Source organism: Dromaius novaehollandiae, chromosome 3, assembly GCF_036370855.1.
Source record: "Dromaius novaehollandiae isolate bDroNov1 chromosome 3, bDroNov1.hap1, whole genome shotgun sequence".
Taxonomy (NCBI): domain Eukaryota; kingdom Metazoa; phylum Chordata; class Aves; order Casuariiformes; family Dromaiidae; genus Dromaius; species Dromaius novaehollandiae.
Genome location: NC_088100.1, coordinates 8727110 through 8751570, shown reverse-complemented (window position 1 = coordinate 8751570; position 24461 = coordinate 8727110). Strand labels below are relative to the sequence as shown.

General features: G+C 38.8%; 2 protein-coding genes across 11 annotated transcripts in view; one reads left to right on the top strand and one right to left on the bottom strand.

Moving 5' to 3' along the window:
* Positions 1–5137, top strand: part of KLHL29 (kelch like family member 29) — a 374292-nt gene extending 369155 nt beyond the window's left edge. For all 6 annotated transcript variants that reach the window (XM_064508357.1, XM_064508356.1, XM_064508354.1 and 3 more), the window contains one exon: positions 2759–5137. In XM_064508357.1, the coding sequence (XP_064364427.1) occupies positions 2759–2942 (184 nt within the window). In that variant the 3' untranslated portion in view covers positions 2943–5137. The remainder of the gene's footprint in view (positions 1–2758) is intronic.
* Positions 5138–13766: 8629 nt separating this feature from the next.
* ATAD2B (ATPase family AAA domain containing 2B) overlaps positions 13767–24461 on the bottom strand; it is an 83134-nt gene continuing 72439 nt past the window's right edge. For 4 of the 5 annotated variants that reach the window (XM_064508348.1, XM_064508351.1, XM_064508350.1 and 1 more), the window contains exons 25-28: positions 23416–24111; positions 19942–20069; positions 18938–19066; positions 13767–17156 (exon numbers count right to left, since the gene is read on the bottom strand). In XM_064508348.1, coding sequence (XP_064364418.1) covers positions 17115–17156; positions 18938–19066; positions 19942–20069; positions 23416–24111 — 995 coding nt within the window. In that variant the 3' untranslated portion in view covers positions 13767–17114. The remainder of the gene's footprint in view (positions 17157–18937; positions 19067–19941; positions 20070–23415; positions 24112–24461) is intronic. The other variant, XM_064508349.1, reaches the window with a different exon arrangement.

Genomic DNA, 24461 nt, shown 5'->3' with positions numbered 1-24461 from the left:
CCAGATCTTTCCCGGGGCTCTTTTCTCGTTTGGGAGTTTCTGTTTGGTTTTCCCCGCTTCGCACAGCAATGTTGTCAACTTAACCCATTTGGATTGATTTTTTTTTCTCCAAGTTTTGTCTTGGGGGTATTTTTATAATGACCAATCAACATTTCATTAGTGAACCAAGGCAGCAGGGCTGCTCTGTACTGTAGCCCAGCTCTGACACTAGACCCTGCTCCTTCAGGCACTTCCCAGACCACATCCCAGTTAAAAAAAACCCTTCCATCTCACTCAGCTTCACTGTTAACAAAGTGAAACACAACCAGCACCCAGCAGTGCCGTTTCCAATTTTTATTATTGGTGCAATTTTTATTTCTAAGGGACACGCGGAGGCACCCTCACGCACCGAAGGCTGCGCTGGGCTCGCTGCGCTAGGCACCAAGCAAGCCCCACACTCCACGGGACATGGGCTCGGCGAGCTGCACCTACCCGTGAGGCTCTGCCCCTGAGCAAAGCGGTGGCAAGCGTGTGAAAGCAATGCTGGCAGGGCAAGGGAGGCGCGTGCTACTAAATGAATTTGTTTGTCGGATTTATTGGGTCAGCGACTCTCACTGACCTCCCCCTCTGCCTCCCTCCGCGCCTTACAAGCCCTGGCGCTAGTCCCTGCCGGGCCACCACCGCGCTGGCTCCAGCTCCGGCTGCTTTGGAGGGGGATTTGTTGCCTTTTCAGAGCCATCTTTCAGGATGACACTTGCTTTACTCGCATCCTCCTTCTTCCCAATTTCTCCCTGACGTTTCAAAAATAATTATCAGTGGTTCAGTAAGTTCATTAGCAAACTCCCTTAAGACCCTGGGCTATGTATCATCCAGCCCTGCTGATTTGTGGATGGGCTCTAATCAAGTGTTTCAAGTCTCTCGCTCCCTCCTCCTCCTTTCAGATTAACAGTTATTTTGACAAGATTCTCATTATTTCCTATTTCCTGCTGGTATCCTGGGACTAGGCTTGTTTGAGTCCTCACGGCTGTCAGTGTAGGTTTATTTTTAATCTAAGTCTTTGATTCTTCCCAAGGACATCAGAGTTATGCATTCTTCCAAACCACGTGGTTTTTTCCCCATGCCATTTTAGTCTCTGTTCATTCAGGGTCATCCAGGGCTGTCTTTTGCATTTGTCACTTTTTGTTCTTCTTCTTCTTCCCACTGCTCCAAAATTAGCTTGAAGGAATAAATCTGCTTCTACCAAGCTAATGGGTTACTACCATTCTCTGACTTCATAGATCTAGGCCACCGTCTTTTCTGCAATTAATTTTGCTGGCTTCCCCTCACCCTTGTCCCGTCCTCTCACATATACGCTCTATCAAACTCTTGTCCTTCCAAATCCAACCATCCACAGTGCCTGTTCTTCACAACAGACTTGCCTGCCAAACACCAGCAAAAACAGCATAAGCGCCATCCAGCTCAACGACTTCCTTAAATTTTACGGGCAGTTTCCCCATAGCAGCTCTACATCCCCATTCTGCCCGCTGCCTTCTTCTCAAGAGTCCCGGTCCCTGTGTCTCTGGCCAAATGGGAATTCCCCTTCTCTCCTGTTGCCCAGCAAACTCCAGCTTCTTGGAAAACAAAAAGCAGAGTTGCTTGTGTCTTCCTTGCTCAGCTTTGGTTCACTGCTGTGTGGCGGGAAGGCAGGAGTGAGAATGAGGTGCTCCTGAACAGTCTTTTCCCACCCAGCTATCTTCTGCCCTTTTCAAAACCACACATACATCCACAATACCAGCCCTATTTACCTCACTGTCTGTCTTCATTAGCCCAAAGCACGTTTTGCTCTTCACACGATTGCTGGAGAGGCTCATGGGTTAAGAGGAAGGAGAGAGGAGGAAGAGACCAGGCTGGATGCCCGTTCTTCTCTCAAATACATTTCACACCTACGCACCTTCCCAACATCAGCAGTTTAAGAACCACTGAAATAGCCCAGCCTCATTATCCTTGATTCGCAAGAGATTCCAGAATTCAAATACTTTCATTCTAAAAAAGCAGGACGGTTTTTGTGTTCTTTATACGCTAGCCGATATCTCCACTGTTGATCCCTTAGTTCCGTATCCGCAACGGTTCCTGAGTTCTGCGGGCACTGCGTTCGTTTTCCTCTTGACAGCACCCCTCCTGCTCCTCACTTCCTAGCTCAGTCAGGGAAATGCAGAAGGAAAAACAGAAAACAGGAAAGCCTTGGCCAAGGACAACAAATGGACACGGGCACCAGCCTCCCAAGTGGAAGAGTGCGCATGGAAGGGCTGAGCCAAGAGTGCATTGTTTTGGAGGGTTGTTTTTTTTTTTAATCCCCGTTAAATTTACTTCTCTAGCAAACAATGCTGTTAAGAGAGGGGCTTATTTTACACTGCACAGGGAAAGAGGGACCTAGAAGAGCAGCTCTAATTAAAAAAAAAAAGAAAAAAAAAAGTAATGTGCATGGTGCCATGGGCATGTGTAGCGCTGGTACATTTGCTGCAGATTCCACGTGTGGGGCTGGACAAACTACATCTTTTTCAGATTCATTTCTGTTGTTTAAATTCCAGGCAACATTTACCTACCTTGCAGGAACATGAAAAGGATTAATTCGGGGGAGAGAGAAAGGGAGAGGGAACAAAAATGCCCACACAGCTTTCTAAACATAAGAAAAAAAAAATTTTTCAGTTTAGCCACTTGTCATAAAAGATTTGTTCTTCTTAAGCACAAAAGAGGAACCGCTTGATAAGACGACTAACTAAAACTTTCTCTTTTAATATAGCGCTGTGGTTCTTGATGGAAAAATTTATGCCACTGGTGGGATTGTTAGTAGCGAAGGACCTGCGCTGGGAAACATGGAAGCCTACGACCCTAAGACAAATACTTGGACACTTCTCCCAAACATGCCATGCCCTGTTTTTCGACATGGCTGTGTAGTAATCAAGAAGTACATTCAGAGCGGCTGACGTTACCAAGGACGTTGGGTGGAGAACTGTTTGTACCTGTTGAAAGCAGGCAAGAAGAATACTACTACTAAACAAACAAAAGCAGCAAAGACAGACAACCAGTGAACATATTGCTCTAAAGTCTTGAATAGAGTCTACATTGAATGTAGAAAAATCATCCTCACCTTTTGGTGAACGAGGAGCAGAGAGCTCCGTGCTATGTATGATAGTGTAACTTAATAATACAAGTGTGTCACTAGATGTTATAGTGGCACTTGTTCTGGACGTCGGCTTTTGGTCAACCCAGGTGCAATAGAATTTCACATATTTTTTAAGCTGGGGAAGAGAGGAAGAAAATCTGCATTTTACTTCTACAGCTCAAGCTTGATTCTTAAAATAACCATGCAGATTAGTTTTACTGTTACACTTTAGGCATCAGGCTATTTGAAAGGTCAAAGTGTCCTTACCACTTTGATTCCTACATTTGTTTTTAACAAATACATGCTTTTCAATACCAATGACTGAGATAAATCTTGTGTGACAGATGGCTTACGTTGATGTCAGTCTTCCATCGGATCAAATGGATATTTCAGTTCTCTAGAGCAGAGCCCAAAAGGGGGATGAGGTGGGGGCTGGGGAGAAGAATAGCCCTTGGGAATGCAATTCCATGTAATACGATGAAGAAAAAAAAAAAAAAAAAAAAAAAAGAAAGGTCTGTTGGGTTGTATGGATTTCTGCTCCCGGTGGTACTGGTGTGTGTATGCGTGGGCACATGCACATTTGTTGGCGCTGGGGGGGTCTAACATTTTACTCCCATTTTCTGCTGATGAGCAAACTTGACAGTGCTTGATTCCCATAATGCAAAACAAAATTGGTTTAGACTCCAGAGGCCTTCTCCTGATTAAACTACATTTTAGTTCTTCTGATTGGACTCATGTTAAAATAATATGCTGTAATGTGGGATTTCCACATTTTCAAGAAGTGGAGAAGATGCCTCCCGTTGCGGCTGCGCACTCACTTTTGGCTCCCCATCAAAATTCTTTATGTTGGGATATACGCCACTATCTTCTCCTCTTATGTAAAATTTGAGGGGGGGGGGGGGTTGTTTGTTTGTTTTTTTAAAGTTTCCCCATAGGTGTGGGGATCTTACCTTATACTTCTCTTATTTACAGATTTTAAGCACACAAGTTTAAATCCCATGGTAGAAAAATGCATAGATTAAGCCCAGTATAAGAGACTTAAAATGATTACTATGTAGAGTTGTAAGTATATACACAGCACAGGGGTTATATTTTTATATATATTAAAATATTGTCTATCCAGAGAAGCATTGTGATGTGGAAATTCTTTATAAATTTATACATCAGAAGATCAAATGGGAGATGGTCGGGGTAATATAGAGGGGGCAGGGGAAAGATTCTTAAAATCAACAACTAGAAAATAAGCCCAAGCTGAGGATTGTCTGATTTCTTTCCAAGCAGAAGGAAAAAAGTTACCATACTTGCCTTTGCAGACTCAAATTCCAAATGCCGTGATGGTATTTAAGGAGGAGGTCTTTTACAAGGTGTGGGTGAGATGTTGCAGTCAATATCTAGTTGAATTTCATACCAAATATGTTAGCCTTTTTATACTGAGGGAGGTCTGCTTACAGCTTCGGGGAAATCAATGCAGATGGTTAGCTAATCATCTTATTTTATTAATAATCGTTTATAAAATAAAAGAAAAAAAATGAAATTTGTATCTTGCAGTATTTAAAAAAATGTGCTCAAGTCAGCTGAGTCAAGCTATAGGGTGACTCAAGTCTCTCATTTTGACAGTGAGGTTCCAGCCTTTGTTATGCAGTTGTTTTATTTATTCTTTAAAGAAAAAAATAAGCACAACAAAATTATATACTAGTATGTCATTTAAAGTATTTATGTCAAACAGGGTGCAAGTGTGAACCTAAAGATTGGAGCACAAGTTTCTAACTGCCTGGGGCAGGACTAATTTTAGTGTTGGTGTGTGTCTACCTCCAAAGGAGGTGCTACCTGTCAACAAGACCTAAACACATTCAACATTTCCAATTTAGCTTATTTCTTCATTTCTCACACTGGAACAAAACTGGCTATTTCTGTGAATAATATTAAAAACAGGGTTATCTGTAATGGTATTGTATATAGTTTATGTTTACTGTTAAGTCCTTGTTATATTATAATAAATATATTTATAGATCTAGATCCAGCATCCAGATTGGATTAATTTTGTCATGAGTGAACAAGAGACAGTACCACATTAACAGTTACTTTAGTTTTCATTCCGGCCATCGATGAAAGTGCTTTCATTCCAGTTAGTTTCTCTTGCCAATCTAAAAATGTATTGCGAAGATTTAAATGCTTAGTAGCTTCCAGAGTTCCTGCACACTCTCATTTCAGAAAATTTCTTAGAAGCAATTTTGGATTCTGCTCATCAAGACTTTCTTCTTCATCTCTCCATTTCCCCAAACTTACTATGAAATAAAGAGCCAAAGGGCTAACATTTATAAAAAATATCTTGAAGCTTTATCTTAAAGGCTCACTAAACAGAGTTGGGGGGGGGGGTTGTTTTTAATGAAATTTCGGATTTGTACTGTACTCTGCTGTGATGTCTAAAAGATGAAAGCCACTTTGTCCTCTGGTCAAAATTCCTTCATATCTCAGAGCGGGAGCTCCATAATTCATGGGACACTTCTTTCAGAGAGCACTTAAGTGCAGCAGTTCAGGGTTTCTTTGATGTTTCGTTAGGATGTCACCTGGCAGCTCTAACACCGCACGTGGAACAAAGAGGAGCCATATATAACCCGTCTCCAATACCACTGCAGTGGAACATTTCATCAGTGTCTTAGGAGCTAATATCTGCTATACATATTAACAGAAATAATCTGACATACATTGAAATTGTCTCAGCTTCTTGCAGAGTGCAAGTATTTAAGAGGCTGACTGCAGTTTTTAAAACATTTTAGTTTAGGCTGAGTGGCTTCGGTTGAACAGCCTGTGAAGATTACCGAACGCCTTGCTATTCACTATTGTACAGCCATGCTGCAAGAACCCCGACCAAGTGGGATGAGTTGCCAGCCTTTTCATCGACACCGTGCAAAGGATCTTTTAGTCAGCACTAGCCAGAAAGACTTGGTAGGATGACCAAGACATAGGCTATTTGCTTTACTTGTATGTGAAAATTATTTTAGGTCCCCTCTGGGAAGCCAGCTGAGAGCTTTTGCCACATGAATCACGTGTGTGTATCTGCTCGGAGATTTTTCTTCTTAAGAGCTTTTAAGAAATTCAAGGGATGGGCTGGCTCAGCAGACTGGTAATACCTCCTTCATCCGCTGGTATGACTGCAGCCTCGCTCACTCGGGAAGGAGAGCCGTCTCGAAAGGGGGCTGCTCACTGCTTTCAGGAAACCCCCTACCCCTGACATGACAGTCGCCTGCCTTTCTCCCCTTGTTTCACCTAGTAGTAAATGGACTGTACCAAAAAAACTTCAGTCTTTTAATTAATTGCATCTAGGTGGTCAGACTGAGCTTAGCGCCGTGCACTCGGAGCAACCCAACTGCAGCGTTCATTAAACGCTGTTCGTTAAACACTAGCAGGGGCAGCCGCTCTCAGCAACCGCAAGGATGAGCTGGGAGAGGAGCTGGAGCCTGCAGCCTCTGCCTGGCTTCACAGGTACCCTTGCGTCTAATCAGTAATGGCAGCAAACGCACAAACCACTTCAGGTACTTAGCCACCCTGATCCTAGTGAAGAATTTCCCCCAAAATTGGAACTGATCCCAAAGCTTTATTCTGCTTTCTCTAATGCAAGGGAAAAGTGCTCCTGGAACCACAGGGCTTCCCCCACCAAAACCTGGAAAAGGTGATTTAGTATTCTAGTAACAGGGACCAGCAGATTGCAACCTGTGCCAGCTCCCTAAAAAGATACTGACTCTGTATCCCCTTCGACATTTTTACAACTTTTCGTGCTAATAGAAGCTTCTTAGATTGGATGAGACCCTTAAGCTAACCCCTTAACACCTTCCTCCCCTTTCAAAAGTCTGCTAAAAAACATGAGCCAAAACAGGCTTTCAGCTGGTACAGAGATGCCAGCATGTATGGAAAGGTGGCAGCAAAGCCCGGTCATCGGTGAGTGCTTTGGGTTGACAACTTCAGACTGCAGGGAAAGCCAGAAAGAAAACAGTCTTGAGGGAAGCAGATGGATGTGTCTCGGGCACAGTGTTTCCATCACTCATTACATTAAGCTGGACAGCGATACCAGAGCAGAAACACCGTGTTTCCTCTGAAAAGCCAATCTGTTTGAGGCATGATTAAACACTCGCTGAGGTTTGAATTCAAGCACGCAAGAGCTGCCATCCTGGCCAGAAGAAACATGCAGCTAGATTCCTTCGCCGAGCTGTGCTGAGCAACAGAAATTAAGTCTCTCTGCAAGTATGAAAAGCAGACCAATAACAGCTGCCAACTCCTGGAGATAGGAAACAAAAAGAAAGTGGCAGGCTACCTTGGAAAACAACTGTCCCCTTGCACTAAGCTAGTCATGGGTGTTTTTCTTTTGGTAACATGCACTACTTTTAGTAATTCCCGTTTTGCTAGTGGATTTCTTAAAGAGTAACAAATCCTAATTTTATCTCAGCAAATTCTATTTGCTATCAGTACTAGCTTTACACACAGAATTAAATGTTTTGGCTCAGTTAATACCTAGGAGAAGGAAGCTCCAGTGCTGTCATCAAGCCAAGTCAACCTCTGAATTTTTTATTAGTGGCAGTCTATAAAATAAGGGTTTGAAAGGCTGCCTGCTGTTTTTAATTTCATCATCTGTTACTTTTGACCAGCACACTCTTTTCCTTCAGAGTTCACATCCCAGATCTCACACAGCAGGTTTCACACTGGCAATGGTATCGAGCTCTTTCACAACCTGTCCAGAGAACAGCACTGGTAACTCAGGTTTTTTTAATAGCTTGACAGACAACTTCGGCACCTAGCTTGCAAGCAAAGTAATTAATGCAGAATCAGCAATTATTGCGACAACTTCAGCTAAGCCCAAGTCTGCTTAATGCCATGCCTAGGACTACAGGCAATACACGCACTTCTGCCACTGTCCAGCATCAGTGGCCTTTACATATCTACAGCCACAAAGACATGAGAAGTCACCAATGACACTCCTACAAAAGCTTCAGGCCATCCCTTCTTCCCACCCCGTAAAAAATAAAGGTTTTTAAAAATAATAGCTCTTACAGTTAGAAAGGAAGCAATACCTCTACACATTTGGGGAACTTAGTCAAACACAACAGTTCTTAATTTGTACTACAACGTCCTTGGGCTGGTGTATGATGCCGGAGTAAGGATCGGTGAACCGAACTGTGGAGGCGATGCACTGAACGCTTCGAGTCTTAGGAGTATAACGAACATTGTGCTCTACCAGCAGCGCCGCCCTCCGCACAGGTAAAACTAATCAGCCCTGGCAAAGCAAGCCAAGTTTTTAAAGCCCACTGGAATTTCTGCAGCCACTCAGTTTCCATTTAAAAAGATTGTCTTTTAATAAGTTATTTACCTTCATGTCCACTGAATGCAGCGTTCCATTACTTCTTGACACAGAGTTCAATTCCACCCACTTCAGTTTATCCCCAGCTTGTCTGCAAGCTGCCTGTTTACGTATTGGAATATATAAATGCCACATGTAGCCTTTCAAGGCAAAATGAAGAGGGGAAATGTGGCAAGAAACTAACGGTTTGGGAACAGCTCACATTTTCGTTTTCTATTTGGAAAGAAGTATCCTGTGGGGATTAAGACATCATTTCCATTTCCACTGCCTGAAGAGGGTATTAGGCTTCCCCTAATGGATAAGGATTTTTAAATTCAGGAGTTAACTTATACTCAATCTCAAGAAAGCCTAGAACACTCTGCCCTGCTGACATTCATTTTTAATAACACTTGCCACACCGGGGTATTTCAGAAGGAGTGCTGATAATGTGACAATTATCGAAAGGGCAAGTGAGATGACTAGGTAATTACCAGGCATTCACCTGACATCAATCCCAAGCAAAAATGGAAAGATGGTATCTAACTAAACTGATCATGAATCAAAAAGATAAGAATAAATACCGTGATATTCTAGAAAATAGGCTGTATCACATAAACCCGATTTCATTCTGTGACAGGATTACACATTTGATTGATAAGGTAATAGATTTTCAACAGCTTGTGACAAAATACTTCAACTTGCTCACTGTACAGCATTCACAGTGCAAATATTAAACAGGCTAAGAATAGGCAGATTAATTGACGAACATCTAACCTATTCAAGTAATTCTCAATTTGGCATTATCAGAGTATTTCTAGTGGGGGCTTTGTGAGGATCCTCTCCTTCCAACAACCTGAACGCTGACATAAATCACTACTCCTAAACCTGTGGAAGATGACAATTAGTAGAGCAGAATAACTACAACAACTCACACATTGTGTTGGCTCCTTTGGCTAGCTGGGACCATTAGAACAAAACTTCTTCTAATAAAACTCAGTGGCCCCTCAGAGAGTTGGGAATGAGGAATGCTGATGTGCAGGATGGAGAACTGCACCATGAAAAACTGCAAGTCTGGGAAGTCGAGCAACAAGAACTCCCTGCCCAATTTCACAGCATAAAAGGGCTAAATTGATCTTTGGATGTGTAAAAAGGAGAACAGTGAGTAGGAATCAGTGATTTTAGTTCTATATATGGCACTGGTGGGACCAATGCTGGAATATCACATCAATTTCCACTATGAACAAATGTTTTAAAAGATGTTGAAAAATAGACCTACTACAGAAAAGAGCCACAAAATTGACTTAAAGGCTGGAGAAAATGCAGTGAAAGCTGTAAAGAGCTCATTTTGCTCAACAACAAGACTGAGAGGCTACTTGATCACAGTGCATTAGTATCTCGGAGGGGAGGGGGGGCAACCTGCATATGAAAAGTCTCTTTAATTTAGAACAGAAAGACAAAACAAGAAGCAGTGTCTGGAAATAGAAGCCAGACCACAAATGAGGAATAAGGCACGTTTCTGCCAGTGAGCTTAACTATGTGATCAAAAGCTCAAAGAATAGGGTAGATGTGCTATCTCTCCAGATCAAGACTGCCTGCCGTTCTTCAAGACGGGTCAGCCAAACAAGTTAGTAGACTCTGTACATGCATGAGATTAAGTCATATGTCCCACAGCACTAGACTGAACAAACCAGTGTTCTCTTCTGGCATTATACTCTGAATAAACCTGAATTTTAGTGATAAATCCATAAATACTTAATTCATCCTAAGGTGTCAAGAGTTAACAGAGTAGTCTCTGTTTCCAAAATTTATTCTCATGTATTGAAAAGATGAACACTGTAAAATTTATGCTCCATTTGTGCTTTCCTGGTTGTTCTCCAGATCTTGTGAAAAGGAAGCTTTTTACAAAAAAATAATTAAGTTAAATTAAAAAAAGAAAAAAACACTCTCTGCCTTCTGGAACTAAATTTTAGAGCAAGCCTCTGAAGCACTCTAACCCTGGTATAAAGGCTAGCCATTAATTTTAAACCCATTATATCTCCAGTGTTTTATGAAAATATAGTCCTATTTATGAAAATGTAGTCCTATGCTTATAGTTCTGATACTTAAAATGTCTACACAAAGCAGCAATTTATTACTAAACTGATGTTCATTAATAATCACAGACAATATGTGACTATTCATGTCACGTTCCCATCACCTTGCTGAACTTTTTATGCTGGCAGAGAGACACACAGGGCATCACTTAAAAAATTATTTACAACTCTGTTCATTAGAAACCTAAAACAGATTGGCAATTTGCCCTTGCCTATCACCAAAATCAGATCTCACTGTTTTTCAAGGTAGGCTCTACATACACAAAGTATCCTCCAGGGTATAACCTCCTCAGCGAGAGAGCACAAGATCTTTATGACAGAAATAGAGCTGGAGTTTTGGAGATCACAAATAGTTCCCTAATTAAAGCAACATTATTATTTTTTTCTTTCAATAGCAGAGTAACTCCATTTCTTAGCAAACTAATTTAGTCTGAATTTAATATATTTTCCATGACGAATTGATTTTCTGTATTTTGGTCTCTGCTTTAATTCCTTTGCTAGAGAAGTATTTCACAAGGAGCCCTCTCAAAACTTCCCCAACTGTTTCTTTCTTTCCGATCTAGATTCCCAAAACTGAAGAGTCATTTGGTCCTCTATAGACTCCTACTTCCATACAGGCACACAGTCAAATGTCTCCAGCTTATAGCACAATTCAAATTTTACACTGAAGGGAAGGGGTTTTCTCCTATTCATCACAATACAATTAAGCTCCACAAAAAAGCAGATGACAAGTGGTCTGAGTATTGTCAGTAGCCACCCAATCTCAAGGGTTTCTCACATTTCTCCCGCAAACTCTGCCAGTTTCTGGATTGCCCTGAGACAGAAGCAAGCAAAACAAAACACGGACAGAAGTCCACCACAACAGAACCGACTCAATGTCTGCAATGTGCCAACACACCCTAAGGGCTGCAGCACTGCTGCTCCAACCACAGATGCTGAACAACCTGCTCCTCTGTACTCCATCTGCCCTAGACCACCTTCCACCATGCTATCATAGGTATACAAATGGGCTTTGGTCAATAAACCTTCATGGTTTGGTCTACCTTCTCCTTGCAAAGCAGAGAAGTGGGCTCCTGCAGTCTGAACCTGCTGCTCACTAAGGAATATCCCCTCTCTGCCTAAAAGCTGTGCATTACCTATTCTTGAGTAATTGAATGTGAGGAGCACAAGTCACTCAAGAGTACCCTTTTCACCTGAAACTCAAACACAGCTTTATCCCAAATTAGCATCCAAGCATCAGCAAGCCTTAACAGGGATGGCCAATTTTACACTAGCATCCCACTGGAAGTGGTAAAACCATTTTAAATCTTAACTATCACATTTTTAAAAATAGCTTGAGAATTTTCCTACTACTAAAGTAGGGCACAATATAGCATAAGTCAAACAGATTCCTCAGATAAGCAGAATTTAGTAGTAGTCACAGCCATTTACTGGCATTGGGTTAAACTGAAATATATTCTCTATGCAAATGATCACACTGTAAAAAAAATTACTCACCTAGAAATGGAATGAGGCTGAATTAATTAGTCTTAAAATTTATAATCCCCGATTTCTACATAACAGTTAGATGACCACAACTGATGCGTAAAAGGGGAAGAAAAATGAAGTGCTTGGCTTCATTAGTCGGTTCATAAGTTTACTGATTTGGCTTTCAGAATTTTTCTCATGTAGTGCTAATTTAAACCCCAAATACTTCAAGTCCAGATCCAAAACTTTGTTCAAGGCAGAAACCAACAGCAGGAGAAAGCAGTCTTAACCCAACTTGAAATACAGAACAAAATGATCTCTCTTTATTTAAATAAATTATCTAAAGTGCTTAAAGGATGAACCAGAGGATGGGCAGCACTTCGAGTTCAAGGAAGCACAGGAAATCGCATGTAAAAACTTTGTTCAAGGTAGAAACCAAAAGCAGGAGAAAGCAGTCCTAAGCAGTCAACATCTGACAAACATGGGCCTTACACAAGCTTTTACTGAAGCTTTATTAACACCACCTGATGCAACCAAGCTACTGCTAATTCATACTTTCGAAGCACTGTTCATCTAGGCTTCACTACGTATTTTTACAAGATCACTTTTGCAGTGCTCACCCAATATACAGCTCAAAATACAGTTAAGTACAGTCCCTTTTACAACTGACCATTTTCACAGCCACTGTCCTCTCAGTTCCATCACCACTCTTGAAAGATGGACACAGATACGCAAGACCTCATATCCTGCACTTTCTTCAGAGACAACCACCCCTTTGGATGGTTTTAAGTGCAGTGCTGATATCTGCAGGGCAACAGGTTTCATGCCACTCAGATCAGCACAACCGATGTGACCGTGTCGATATAAACTGAACCTAGGCTCTAGCTGATGACCTCCTTTATCCCAACTAATTTTCAGCATATTATTTTTATTTAACATCTAGCTGTGCTTTTAAAGCTGCATATAAAAGCAGAATTGTGGTCAGACCTGAAATAAGCTACTTAACTACTCTTTTGCCCAAGAGCGCTCTAATTTAAGAAACATAGGGAGGAAAAGAGGAAAAGGACTAAGAGTGCCATGTGCCCTCCACCTCAGCAGAGATCATACCAGATCTGTGGAGCAGCTTGTCCTACTCTGTTCCCCATTACAGAAATTACATGCCATTTGCTGGCTCCAGAGAAATTGCCAAGAGAGCTCTCATACGAGTAAGATGTGGGCTGATTCTTAACTTACATAACCTATAGCAGCTTGTCCTCCTATGCATAAGTTATCAGGGGAGGGGGAAAAAAAAGAAAAAACACAGCAATTTCTAGAAATTTATCTTCAAGAAAAACACAAAAAGTAAGAAAAACTTTCATAAATAGGAAAGAAAGAATGTTTCTTAAAAAAATATATACTCAAATGAAAAACACTGATATTGGATGCTGACATGCTACAAGCAGTCCTTGGTGTTTCAACTGAATATAAAACATTTTCTAAGCACAGAGCATAACTTTGTAACAACTAAGTTATTTACTTGCCAATGCACAATGCAAATTTCACTTCAGCCAAAATTAATCATGGGTGTATTTTTTCTTTAATGGCCAAACACTGAAAGCAAAACAGATTTAATCTGCTCAAAAACAACTAAGCAGCAAGATCCCAGAGTAAAATATGTCAGCTGCAAAACCAAGGAAGTCTGGTAAGAAAAAGACTGAAATCAGCTATAAAGTAGCATTTCATTTAAATACAATGACATTTTTAAAGGAGCTAAAGCTGTGTTTTCTTGTCATCTTTATTCAAGTATTTCACAGCAGTTATATTACAAATTACAGTAAAATGTTCAAAATTTCCAGAAGTTCAAAAAAATTAAATAACTTACTCCAAACTAATGTAAAATGAAGTCAAAATGCAAAACATCAATTTAAACACAGTTCTGAATAAAACTATAGAATCCAAAATATACGATAGTTGATGAAGGAAGTCTACTTAATCCACAAAGTAGACACATGTTAATGAAACCAAACAGGACTCCCCAATGTCTAAATAACCCAATGTACAAGATACAAAAGATGCAAGTACAAGCCCAAATTCAAGCTTATGTTGTGATTACAAATAAAATAAAAACAAAACAAAACGACTATCAGCTGCAGGACCTGCCATTCAAGAGACTGAAAGGAAAGGTAAAACCAGAGCTGACAACCAACTTAAACAAACAAACAAACAAAAAAAGAAAGAAAAAAGGAAGACGGGATATTACAAAAAACAGTAATCCTATAAATACATTGGCATATGAGGAAATCAAGTAACAATACAGAGGACACAAAACAAAACAAAAAAATCACAGGTGAGATTCAAGCTTGCAAATACAATCAACTCCATAGCCATCAACTTCACTCAAGAGCAACTCCATTATCTCCAATACAGCCCCAATAGCCCCACAGAGAAACCTCCTTTCTTCTGGCTGGCCACACTTACTGACCTCAGCACGAGGACTCACGCAGGAGTTTATTTGCAATTTTCACAACAAGAAACGAGGAAGAGAGGTCAATTTGTACAAACTCTTGCCAGTGCTATATGGCAAAAAATTAAAAACATACAAAGAGTAAACAAGTTTAGACCACATGGATAGATTAACAGCTGCTTTAACTCTATAACCACCAGACATCTGTAAAGGAAAACAAAACTGAAGTGTGGTTATTTGGGCTAGGAAGGCGGATATATTATTTTATGCAAGTTTTCCACTATAACATCTGAAATTGGCTACTTTTCTCTAAAACATCATGGTAGCTCCTCAATTAGTAAAGTTGCCTCCTAAGGTTTCTTCCAATCAACAACTGACAGTAAAAATTTTTGTTTTAGAAATGTGACCTTTTAGAACCATTTTTAATGCTAAGCATTAGCTTAAATTTGCTTTTCAAACTCATTGGTGACTAAAATTCTCAACTGTTTTAATTAATATAAATTTATTATCTTCTTAAAAATGTATGCAGTTTTATCTTCCACAAGTGCTGCTGTTACTTGAACAAAAACTTCTTTGAGTAAGTGAAACTGGAATAAATATTTTTAAAAAATTCTGCAGCAAGAACCTGAGACTTGCAAAAAACCCTTTTATCAGAAACTTGCTACAAAAAATCTGCTACATTTTATTTAATCAAATCTTAAAGTTTGTAACAATTTCCATCAAAATACAAAATGCTGTTAATGTACCAGACACAAAAATATCTCAAACAGGTATGATGCTAATAAATACTAAATGAAACATGGAAAAAAATCCCATAATCAAATTCGAGATCAAAGAATCTCATTTAAAATGTGTTTTCTGCTTGTTTTTGTTGTTTTTAATCGCACTTTCCCACCTAAAAAATACAGCGTTTCTGCACAGGTTGCATTTAGAAGGTGTAACTAGATGTACATGAACACCTGAAACCTTTTTCTGTCATTAGCGATAAAGAAAAAAAGTGGCATTCAGGGGAGAGAAAGATCAAAGGTAGAATTATGTTTAAACATAAAATACAAAGCACTTTGGATTACTGCAGTAGCCCAAGGCCCACGGTTGTTTCTCTGCAGTGGCATACTACTATTAGCCAGAGCGGTGGAGACAAGTACCTTAGCTTCAGCTTGTAAATGGGAGCAGAGTGATTACAAGTCCTCCATAAACACTGTTGGTAACTAAAATACAAAAAGCTGAGGTAGCGCAGTATCTCTGCAGTAGTCCAAGACTGTTTTCTCTAATTAAAAACTAATCACACTGTGTTGCATATTTTTGGAAAGACGTTTCCGCAGCTACATAGGGACAGTTACAATGAATGGTTAAAGATGGTAACACCAGCCAACTTTTCTACAACATTCTCCACTTAAGTGTGAAAAATCAGCCTAGGTAATATTTCAACATTGAGCTTGCAATAAAACTTACTGCAATGTGTTTTTTTCTTGAGACTACCTAGACTGCGTTCTCACCAGTTTCCAGAAAGGAAAGGTTTTGAACTATACAATTCAGACCCAGAAACCTGTGATCTGAACAGATCAATTCAAGAGTCTGTCTTCCAGTCTCCGCCACATTAACAACGCTTTGCACGGACTGAGTTAAGAAGCCTAGTTTAAGTCACATTTTCAAGGGAGCTTGAACTCCAGGATTTTGACCAACTATAGCATCTTCTCACCTGCATTGCACAGTCCAAGCTACATTGCGAACACAGAACTTTAGAAAGAAACCTGCCAGTAATAAACTTTTTTTTCCCACAGAACTCAAAATGGACAACAAATCGAGTGATGGGAAAATGCTTCATTTTTAGCAACACAGAAGGCTTCACTGTGTAACTTGTTTCTAAAACAAATACATACCAATGAAATAAAAGAATTTCACCATTTTGGTAAAGTATGTGGCTTTTTCAGTGTGTCTTAGTTTACTTCTGTAGAGTAAGACAGGCATTATATAACCATAATACTGGTTGCCATCCAGTGAAGAGAATACAAATCATCCTTTTGGAGATCTTCATTCTGAAGACAGCTTTCTAACATTGCCATTTGCTATAATCCGAACCAACTGATTAGCCTTATCTTTCTCAAATAACTAAAAGGCACATTAAAGGCAGTTCTAGAGAGCCTCATCTTCAAATTATTGTACATCCAGTTACTCAAGGTTCCTACCACAATGCATCACTGCCATCTTTAGAACAGATTTTTTGTCCATTACCCCAGAGAAGAGAAAAATTGGAAAGAAAATTAAAAAAGGTTGCCTGTTTAAAAATATTCAACTTAGATCTGCTCTTTCCAGTTCTCGTGTTGGTCTCCACTTTGCCTGAAGTTTCCCAAAAAGATAACGCATGTAGAGTGAACAAGAGCAGAAATGAGAACAGTTTCTGTAGCACCAAAAATCTCCAAGCTGTGGCATTGTATTCTTTATTTATATCAGATACAACTATATGAAGTTCCGTTTGGTTCTTGTAGGCTGGTTGGTTTCAGGTACCTGAGACAATAGCACCAAATTCAACAGAAAGAAAAAGAGAGAGCACTTAAGATCAAGGCTCTGCACATACTTGGTGCAAATGGAAACTGAATGGCTCAGAGGACTGCTCTCCCATGAGCAGTTTAAGAGAGGATAAACCCACCCATCTTGACGAGTTCACAGGAATGTTTCAAACACATGAACTGTTCTTTCCATCTCCTGCAAGAGAGACAGAGCAGCAATTATACGTAAATATATAAAAACAGAAATAATGTTACGTTACGTAATCATATTTACTCTGATTCTGGGGGGAAATCTGAACAAATAATTCATAGAAAAATAGACATTTCCGTTTATTGGTTGCCATCTGCCAGAAAAATACAGTAAAAGAAGAAACTAATTAAACAAGTATTAATGCTGAAAGGTGCTCCACTATGACAGTCCATGAGAAAATCCAAGTGTATTAGGGTCACTTTTATAATTAATGCACTCAGTATGTACTAAGAAAGCATTGCAATGACACCCTGCATGAATTCAAGTCTTACTGCACACATACGCTATGGGTGACCCAGCTGTAAACACACATCTGCACATTTTGGAGAATCAAAGATCAGTCTCGGTGGCCTGCTAGAAAAATGTATTAAATCTACTTACATTAGGTAAAAGCTTTTAAAATTTTCAGCATATTTTAGGTGAGGACGGCCAAGGAATAGGATGAAAAGGGGTTGAAAAATACTGTGCAAAATTTTGCAAATTTGGAAAATATTAACCCATACAAAAGCCCTTTCAGGTTCTGTATTTGAACATTCATACAGAAAAATATTTAGTGTCCAGTGATCCAACTGGAACTAGAGATTGTTGTTGCTTTTTCAGCAGGGTTGGTTAACAGTTGGATCACTAAGCTGATCCAAACCACACTACAGCTAGAACAAAGATGCTGGTGGCAATGCATGTCCAGAGTTATGATCATCCTAAGCCAGTGATGAAGTGACTTGCTCACCGCTGATGTAGACAGGAGGCCTTTGAAATGCAAACACTTTAGAGGTAAAGGATGACAGCAATGCAGACAATTTGCTACATCATGTTGTATAAGACTACCTGTCTGTCCAAAGACTTTGCCAAGATCAACCAGGGTATACTTACCTATCTAAAGAAAGTATGTGTGCTTTTAAGGTCTCGTATGAAAGTCACAATCAGCAAATTGCATGGAGCAGAGATACATAAACTTTTTTTGCTAAGTTAAGCAACTGCAAGTAGGGGAAAAGCAGCAGTTCTTGGCCAAGCGTGCCTGTAAAGTAGCCTGTTTACCTTTAGTGTTATTCATACCACAAATTTGGGAACTTCTGGCTCAGGAATTAAATTACACACCTCAGAAGAATGGAAGGCTGAAATAATTTTGCTACAGTTTACATCTGCAGTTCTTAAAGACTAAGTACTTACACCCAGAATGAGTAGCATGATCTAAGTCAGTGAAGACCAGGAAGGGGAAGTACAGATTGATACACTCAGTAACCAGCCATAAAGCCTTTCTGATATCAGTTTTTACTGATTCAATGCCAGATAGCTACAACTAAGTGTATGTCCAATATTGCAAAAGGAAAACAGAAATTAAGTGACTCTCAGTGACAGTAACAATATACAATACGGAGACAGCAACAAGATGACCACCTGAAAACTCCTGCTTCTGCTCCATTATCACTTTGCTAGCACATGCTTCTTCATGTCTTCATGTCATGTCTTTCCTCTTTTTCTTCCTTTCTTTTACGTTAAAATCTTAATCCTTTTCTGAGGAAAGTGCTGTCAGAAACAACCTCTGTTTATGAAGCCATTACTATACTATTTTTTTCCTAATTTTTGTAAACATCTTTCTCAAAGTCTATTTAGCACTTCTGCCTACTAATACACCAATAAAATCTATCAATTAACAGAGTTCTTGGAAAACAATTCTAACCAGTTTCTCAAAATTCAGATAAAGAAAAAAAGAATCTGTACTACATCACCTCTATAAGTTGTGATTTGTCATAATCTCTGCGATGTCTGTAGATGCATTGACTGAGGAGTGAATACAATCTCTCAAGTTGGTCAACAGTCAGGTTGTCACTTTTCTTAACCACCAAGTCAAGCAGTTTCTGTTGAAACAACAATATAGGGTAAAGTTAAGAGTTGTTTTTTTTTTTTTTTAATTGCTTTTATTATTCTTTAAGGACAAATCAGAAATGTAATCATCTTCTAAAGCCTTATTTTAGAGGGATACATATAAAATGGACTGCATTTGGCTATCAGTAGGCCATGGCTTCCATGTTGATCCAAATTAACTCAATGTCTCCTTTTACTTCTCTGCTGACACCCACACATTTTTCTTGTCTTACATTTCATGCTAAATGTGAAAGATTTTTTTCAAATCACAATACTTCTGTTGTTTCCAAAGGGATTATATGCATTTCCCAGTAAGTTAGATCTAAATTTTATAGTAAGACAAGCTAGTTTCTACAACAGATTACAGCAAATGCTGTTGTAACTTGGCTCAAATTGAGATAAAAGTGAAACAAAATTAAGTGGCAGGAGGTTCAACCTATGACCCCCAAAACATAGAGACAACTTCCAGTTTGCTTTCCAATTCACTAACAGTTCTTTCCAATAAGTACTTGTACATGGGAAGAGAGAAGATGATGTTAACTGCTAATTACAAGGCACTCAGCAGTGTCTCCTTAACTGTCATGTCCAATTAACACACAAGGATATCTGCACAAACTACAATTAAAATAGTGGACTGCTGTAACGTTACTGTATTTGTAAAGATCACAGTAATGATGGGACAATAAGGATTCAGTAATTTTACTAACTTTTTTATGCAACACACGCACACACCAACAAATCATCTTCAGAAGTTACTGCTGCCAAAATAACATTTTGCAATCAAAAATAAAAGAAATTTTGCTTCATAATAGAAGAGAAAAGCACTTTTCATGGGGTCTTAACAGCTGAATTAATTTAGTTCTTTCACCTTTAATCTGTCATGGTCAACAACTACAGAGGGTAAGGGATCTGATGGCTCCTCTGGGACCTGCTCCAAACTTGTAGGTTTTGACTGTTCCATAGTGACTTTTCGAGTTTTCTTACTTTTGGATATACCTGTAGTTTGAAAAATAAGTATCAGCATGGCAAAAACAACTAGCAAAATCTAAAGGACAATTCAGGGAAAAAAACCCTAGAATAAAACAACCAACCTATGAATTCCTTAAGATTTCTGTTCTGGGTTTATTGAAGCTCACAAAGAACTTCCTATATAAGGAAACCATTTCACAAAAACATCTAAAAAGACCTTCCCCAAACCATTCAAGCAGACGATAAAAATTGAGAACTGATCTTAACAGTCCAGGATGACTTGAATCTGTTCATAACTCACTCATAGTTTTGAGACTCATTTTCTTTGAGACAGAGTCCCTAAGAAACCACAGACCTTTAGCTTTCTATTTCCACTTTTTTTAAAAAATTAAGATATTTATTAATATATTTATATTTATTATCATATATTTATTGATCACTAATCATTACTTTGGTTGTGAAAATTTAAAACAGTGACTGATCTTCTATCACCAAGACCTTTGTTGATATATAAGAAAGGATGCTGAAGACAACTCATTTACATACACTAACACATGCTTATGTCCACTTTAAATTCAATTAGCATAATTTTCTATTTTCTATAATTTTGAAATCTTTGCACAAATCAAGCAAAAGATACCACTTATGTGGATTCAGTAGCATACAGCCTGACACAGAAGAAAATCCAAACATATGGAGATTGAAAACTTCCTGGGGATTCCTAGTGAACTACATTAGTTTTAAAGGATTTGTATTTATTTTTTAATAAAAGCTTTTACAGCTCTCAAGTAGATTTCTGACAGAGCTGTTTTCACTTTATGTCCCCACATTCCCTCACGGTTCAAGTCAGTTGGTCAGTTCACTGATTCCCATCTAAACTTGCAGACTGAGAGAATAAATTTCCATAGTAACTACACCCAGCATAGGATAAACTCTCCTCTACTACTAAAATTCCCAGGTGGCACTAGCATATAAAATAGCATAAGGAAATGTATGTCCCACCTTTCAACTCTTTAGTAACTAAACTTTACATTATTTTCCTGAAGGGACTTTGAGACTTGCACAAGCATCTGTATCTCACGTAGGAATATCAAACTCCTCCATGAGCACACGCTTCACCTGAATGGACCACACCTAAGTCCTTACAGTTTCATTTATCTAAGTTTTCCTCTCTCTGTAAACTCATCACAAGAGTGTTTTTTGTTTGTTTGTTTGTTTAAAAAAAAAATCAAAATCTCCTCTAGTCCTGGAAAACATTAAGGATGAGATCAGACTTTATCCTTCCCCATAAGACATTTCCTGCCTTTTTGGTACCAAATCCTTTCAGCTGCCCATAGAAATGAGGATCATTTGGTCCCAAATTTACACTATGTCTTGAGCAGCCTCCTCCTTTACATTGCACGTCCTCACTAAAATAATAACAAAATAAAAATGACAACTACTCTACTCTTTACTAGAAGATCATCCTCCACAAGCAGAGGAAGCAACGGCCTGCCTGTAATCTGTTCTACAGGTGTGATTCTCTCGCGGGTCATTTCTTTCCCAAGATTTGTAAACGTTGGCTTAGATACTGATGAAGAGGGTATTCTCACGATGCTAGTTTAAATCATGGAAATAATTTATTTAATCTTTATAAAATACCCCAAAGTCACAATTCCAATTTTTACTATTTGCTAGAGAATCTCATTGTAGGTTTTTTTTCCCTCCCAAAGGCAGGAAGATAAAATTGCTCTTCAGACTATTATAAATGTGGTATTTAAAATAAAAGTAATTGTATTTACAAGTCCAAAACACCCTTTATTTTGAAGCCTATCATACAGCATATCTGCCTCCAAAGGCTTATTGAAACTCTCATGAGAAATTGCCACAAAATGAACAGGTTTTCTTCATTTTGCTTTGATTTTGCTAATTTTTTTTAAACTGAGCAAGCATGATGATTCCACTAGTGCACATTATTCAATCCCACAGGATCCTAAAGGTTTATGGGGGGGGGGGGGGGGGGGGGGGGAAGCAGTTCAGAAGTCACCCATAAAACTGGTTAATTTTAAAACTGAATTCTGAAATGCCAGTAGTAAATTGAAAGTGTTTTTCTGCTATATCATTTCTACTTAGCAACACTGAATGACAATGCTTCTAAGGGAAGTTCAGATGCTAAGCTAACTTTCAAAATTGTTTTTCCCAAGTGAAACAAAATCCTCATCTTTCCTTCTAAAACATCCCCTGTCTTCATGGCCACAGTAATGCCAGCATCTCTTCTACCAGTGAAACTTCATGCTTTGGTGACACATTTCTATTTATTTCCACCTCTATATTAAAGCTGCTGTCCAAACCTGTTTTGGAAAACAAATTATTTTTAAAATATCACCCGACTCCATCTCTACACTTATTCACTGGTTTTCTCTTCCTCAACTTAAAACGCCTTTTTTTGTTACTATAATCATCCTCAATGTATCCAAAATTCAGCTGGTAAATTTAAATATGTAATGGCTCTAACATACATCATATTCATCCTCTGTTATTCCTAGGACCTTTCTTCCACTATGCATCTTACCCTTAGGGATATGTACACATACAGTCAGCATGTATATGTAATAGCGATGTTCTTGTAATTCAGATCTCTCATGAAAGCTCATTTATTTTGTAAATCTCAGCACTAATTTTTGAAGTAAAGATTTCATTCTTTTACATAATTCTGAAAAGCTAATTAAAAAAGCAATCATGCATAAAGCTTTTACTTTCTTCCCTGAGGAAACTATATCTCTTTTCTTCAAAGGACATGGCCCCTTCTTTCATGCACCACCAGGATTTTCCTTCTCCTTATCTTTTTGCTGCACTGTTAGCATGTTGACTGTAAACGCCAGAGTCAGATACCTACTCCATTAGACAAACAATGTTTTTTGCTATGAGTTAAACTAGATTTTAACAAAACATTCCAAACTTTTTATAAGGAAGTCTTAAATAAATACATTCTGTATTTCTATGGTTTCCGATCCAATGTCAATGATGCTTTTATCATAAATCCCTAGATCAAAACATACATCATACAGGTATGTAACTGTACTGATAATAATTTTAAAACCTTCAATTACTGTCTAAATAATGTTATCTCAGTATTTACAGTATTTTCCATAAAGCATACAAAAATGAACAGAGGATGGTATGGTGGTAAACTTATTTGCCTAAGATAACATTAGGGCAAGTCAAGGGTAGAGTGTATTTTATCTTCGGAGAATTAAATGTGTAAATATATAAAGATCCAAATAAACAGACTGCAGTTCAAGTGATATTCTCAGATGCTATAATTAAAAAATATTCATAATTATTTACTTGGACAATAAGGTAATAACTGGAAAACTGAAAACATAAGCTATACCTTCTTTATCAGGTTCAGCATCTTTAGTCTCAACATCTGTGCTCTGTAGTGTTTTCTCATTATTGCTGCAGTGTGGTACCTCAGCTTTCACTAAATCAGCTCCTTGACTTTCGCTGGAAGCTTCTGGTTTCTCCTTTGGCTGATCTTCAGACGAAGCTTTTCGCCTGTTACTAGATCCGTCACTGTTGTCACAGAGTGAAACAACATCAATTGATTCCATTTTACTGTTGTGACATACTGGAACAGGTATACTCTCTATGTTGTGCACAGATGTCTCTCCATTTACACAGTCCCCTTCTGATGTAGAGTCCTTCCTTAAGTCCTTTTCAGCATTCAGAGTAACACTGTCAGTTATTAACAGCGATTCATTCGAGCTCTCTTCTTCTGTTGATGCAAAATTGTTTTCTTTTCCTGATGTCCCATTGTTAAGCCTCTGCTCTGCATCTATATCCATAATATCACAAGAGGATTCATCATTTGTCATAGAGAGATCTCCTGTTTCCTCCCCATTCTCCTCAATGCAGTCAGTGCTTATCTCTAGCTCTCCATTTTCCAGCAATTTACTGTCCTCACCATGATTTTCATCATCAGCAAACTTCGCATCATCTTCATCTCTCTTTAAATTATTGACTTTCCTCTTTTTAATAATTCCTTTGCCCCACTGTGAACGCCGCCTTGATTTTCTCCTTATTCGAACTGAATTATAAGGAAAGAAAGACACTTTTAATGCACAGGTAACCCTCAGTAAATAAACAGATATTAGAATATGCTCTAACTTGAGGCAACCAAATGTGTTCACATTTAAAGGAATAAGTAAAATGCCCACCAATTTCAATGTGAGCGCTAAGGTCCAGTGAGTGAACATGAAATTTTGTGCAGCACTCCTACTCCAGATTATGGAAACAAGACAGACTTGCTAGTCTTTCCTGCTGAACATACTTCACGAAGATCCATTTGTAGATACAACATTAAAAGAAAACAGCTAAGCAATAATACAGAACTCAGTTGTTCTTATCTTTGCTGCGAAATGTGGAACTTGGTGGCTG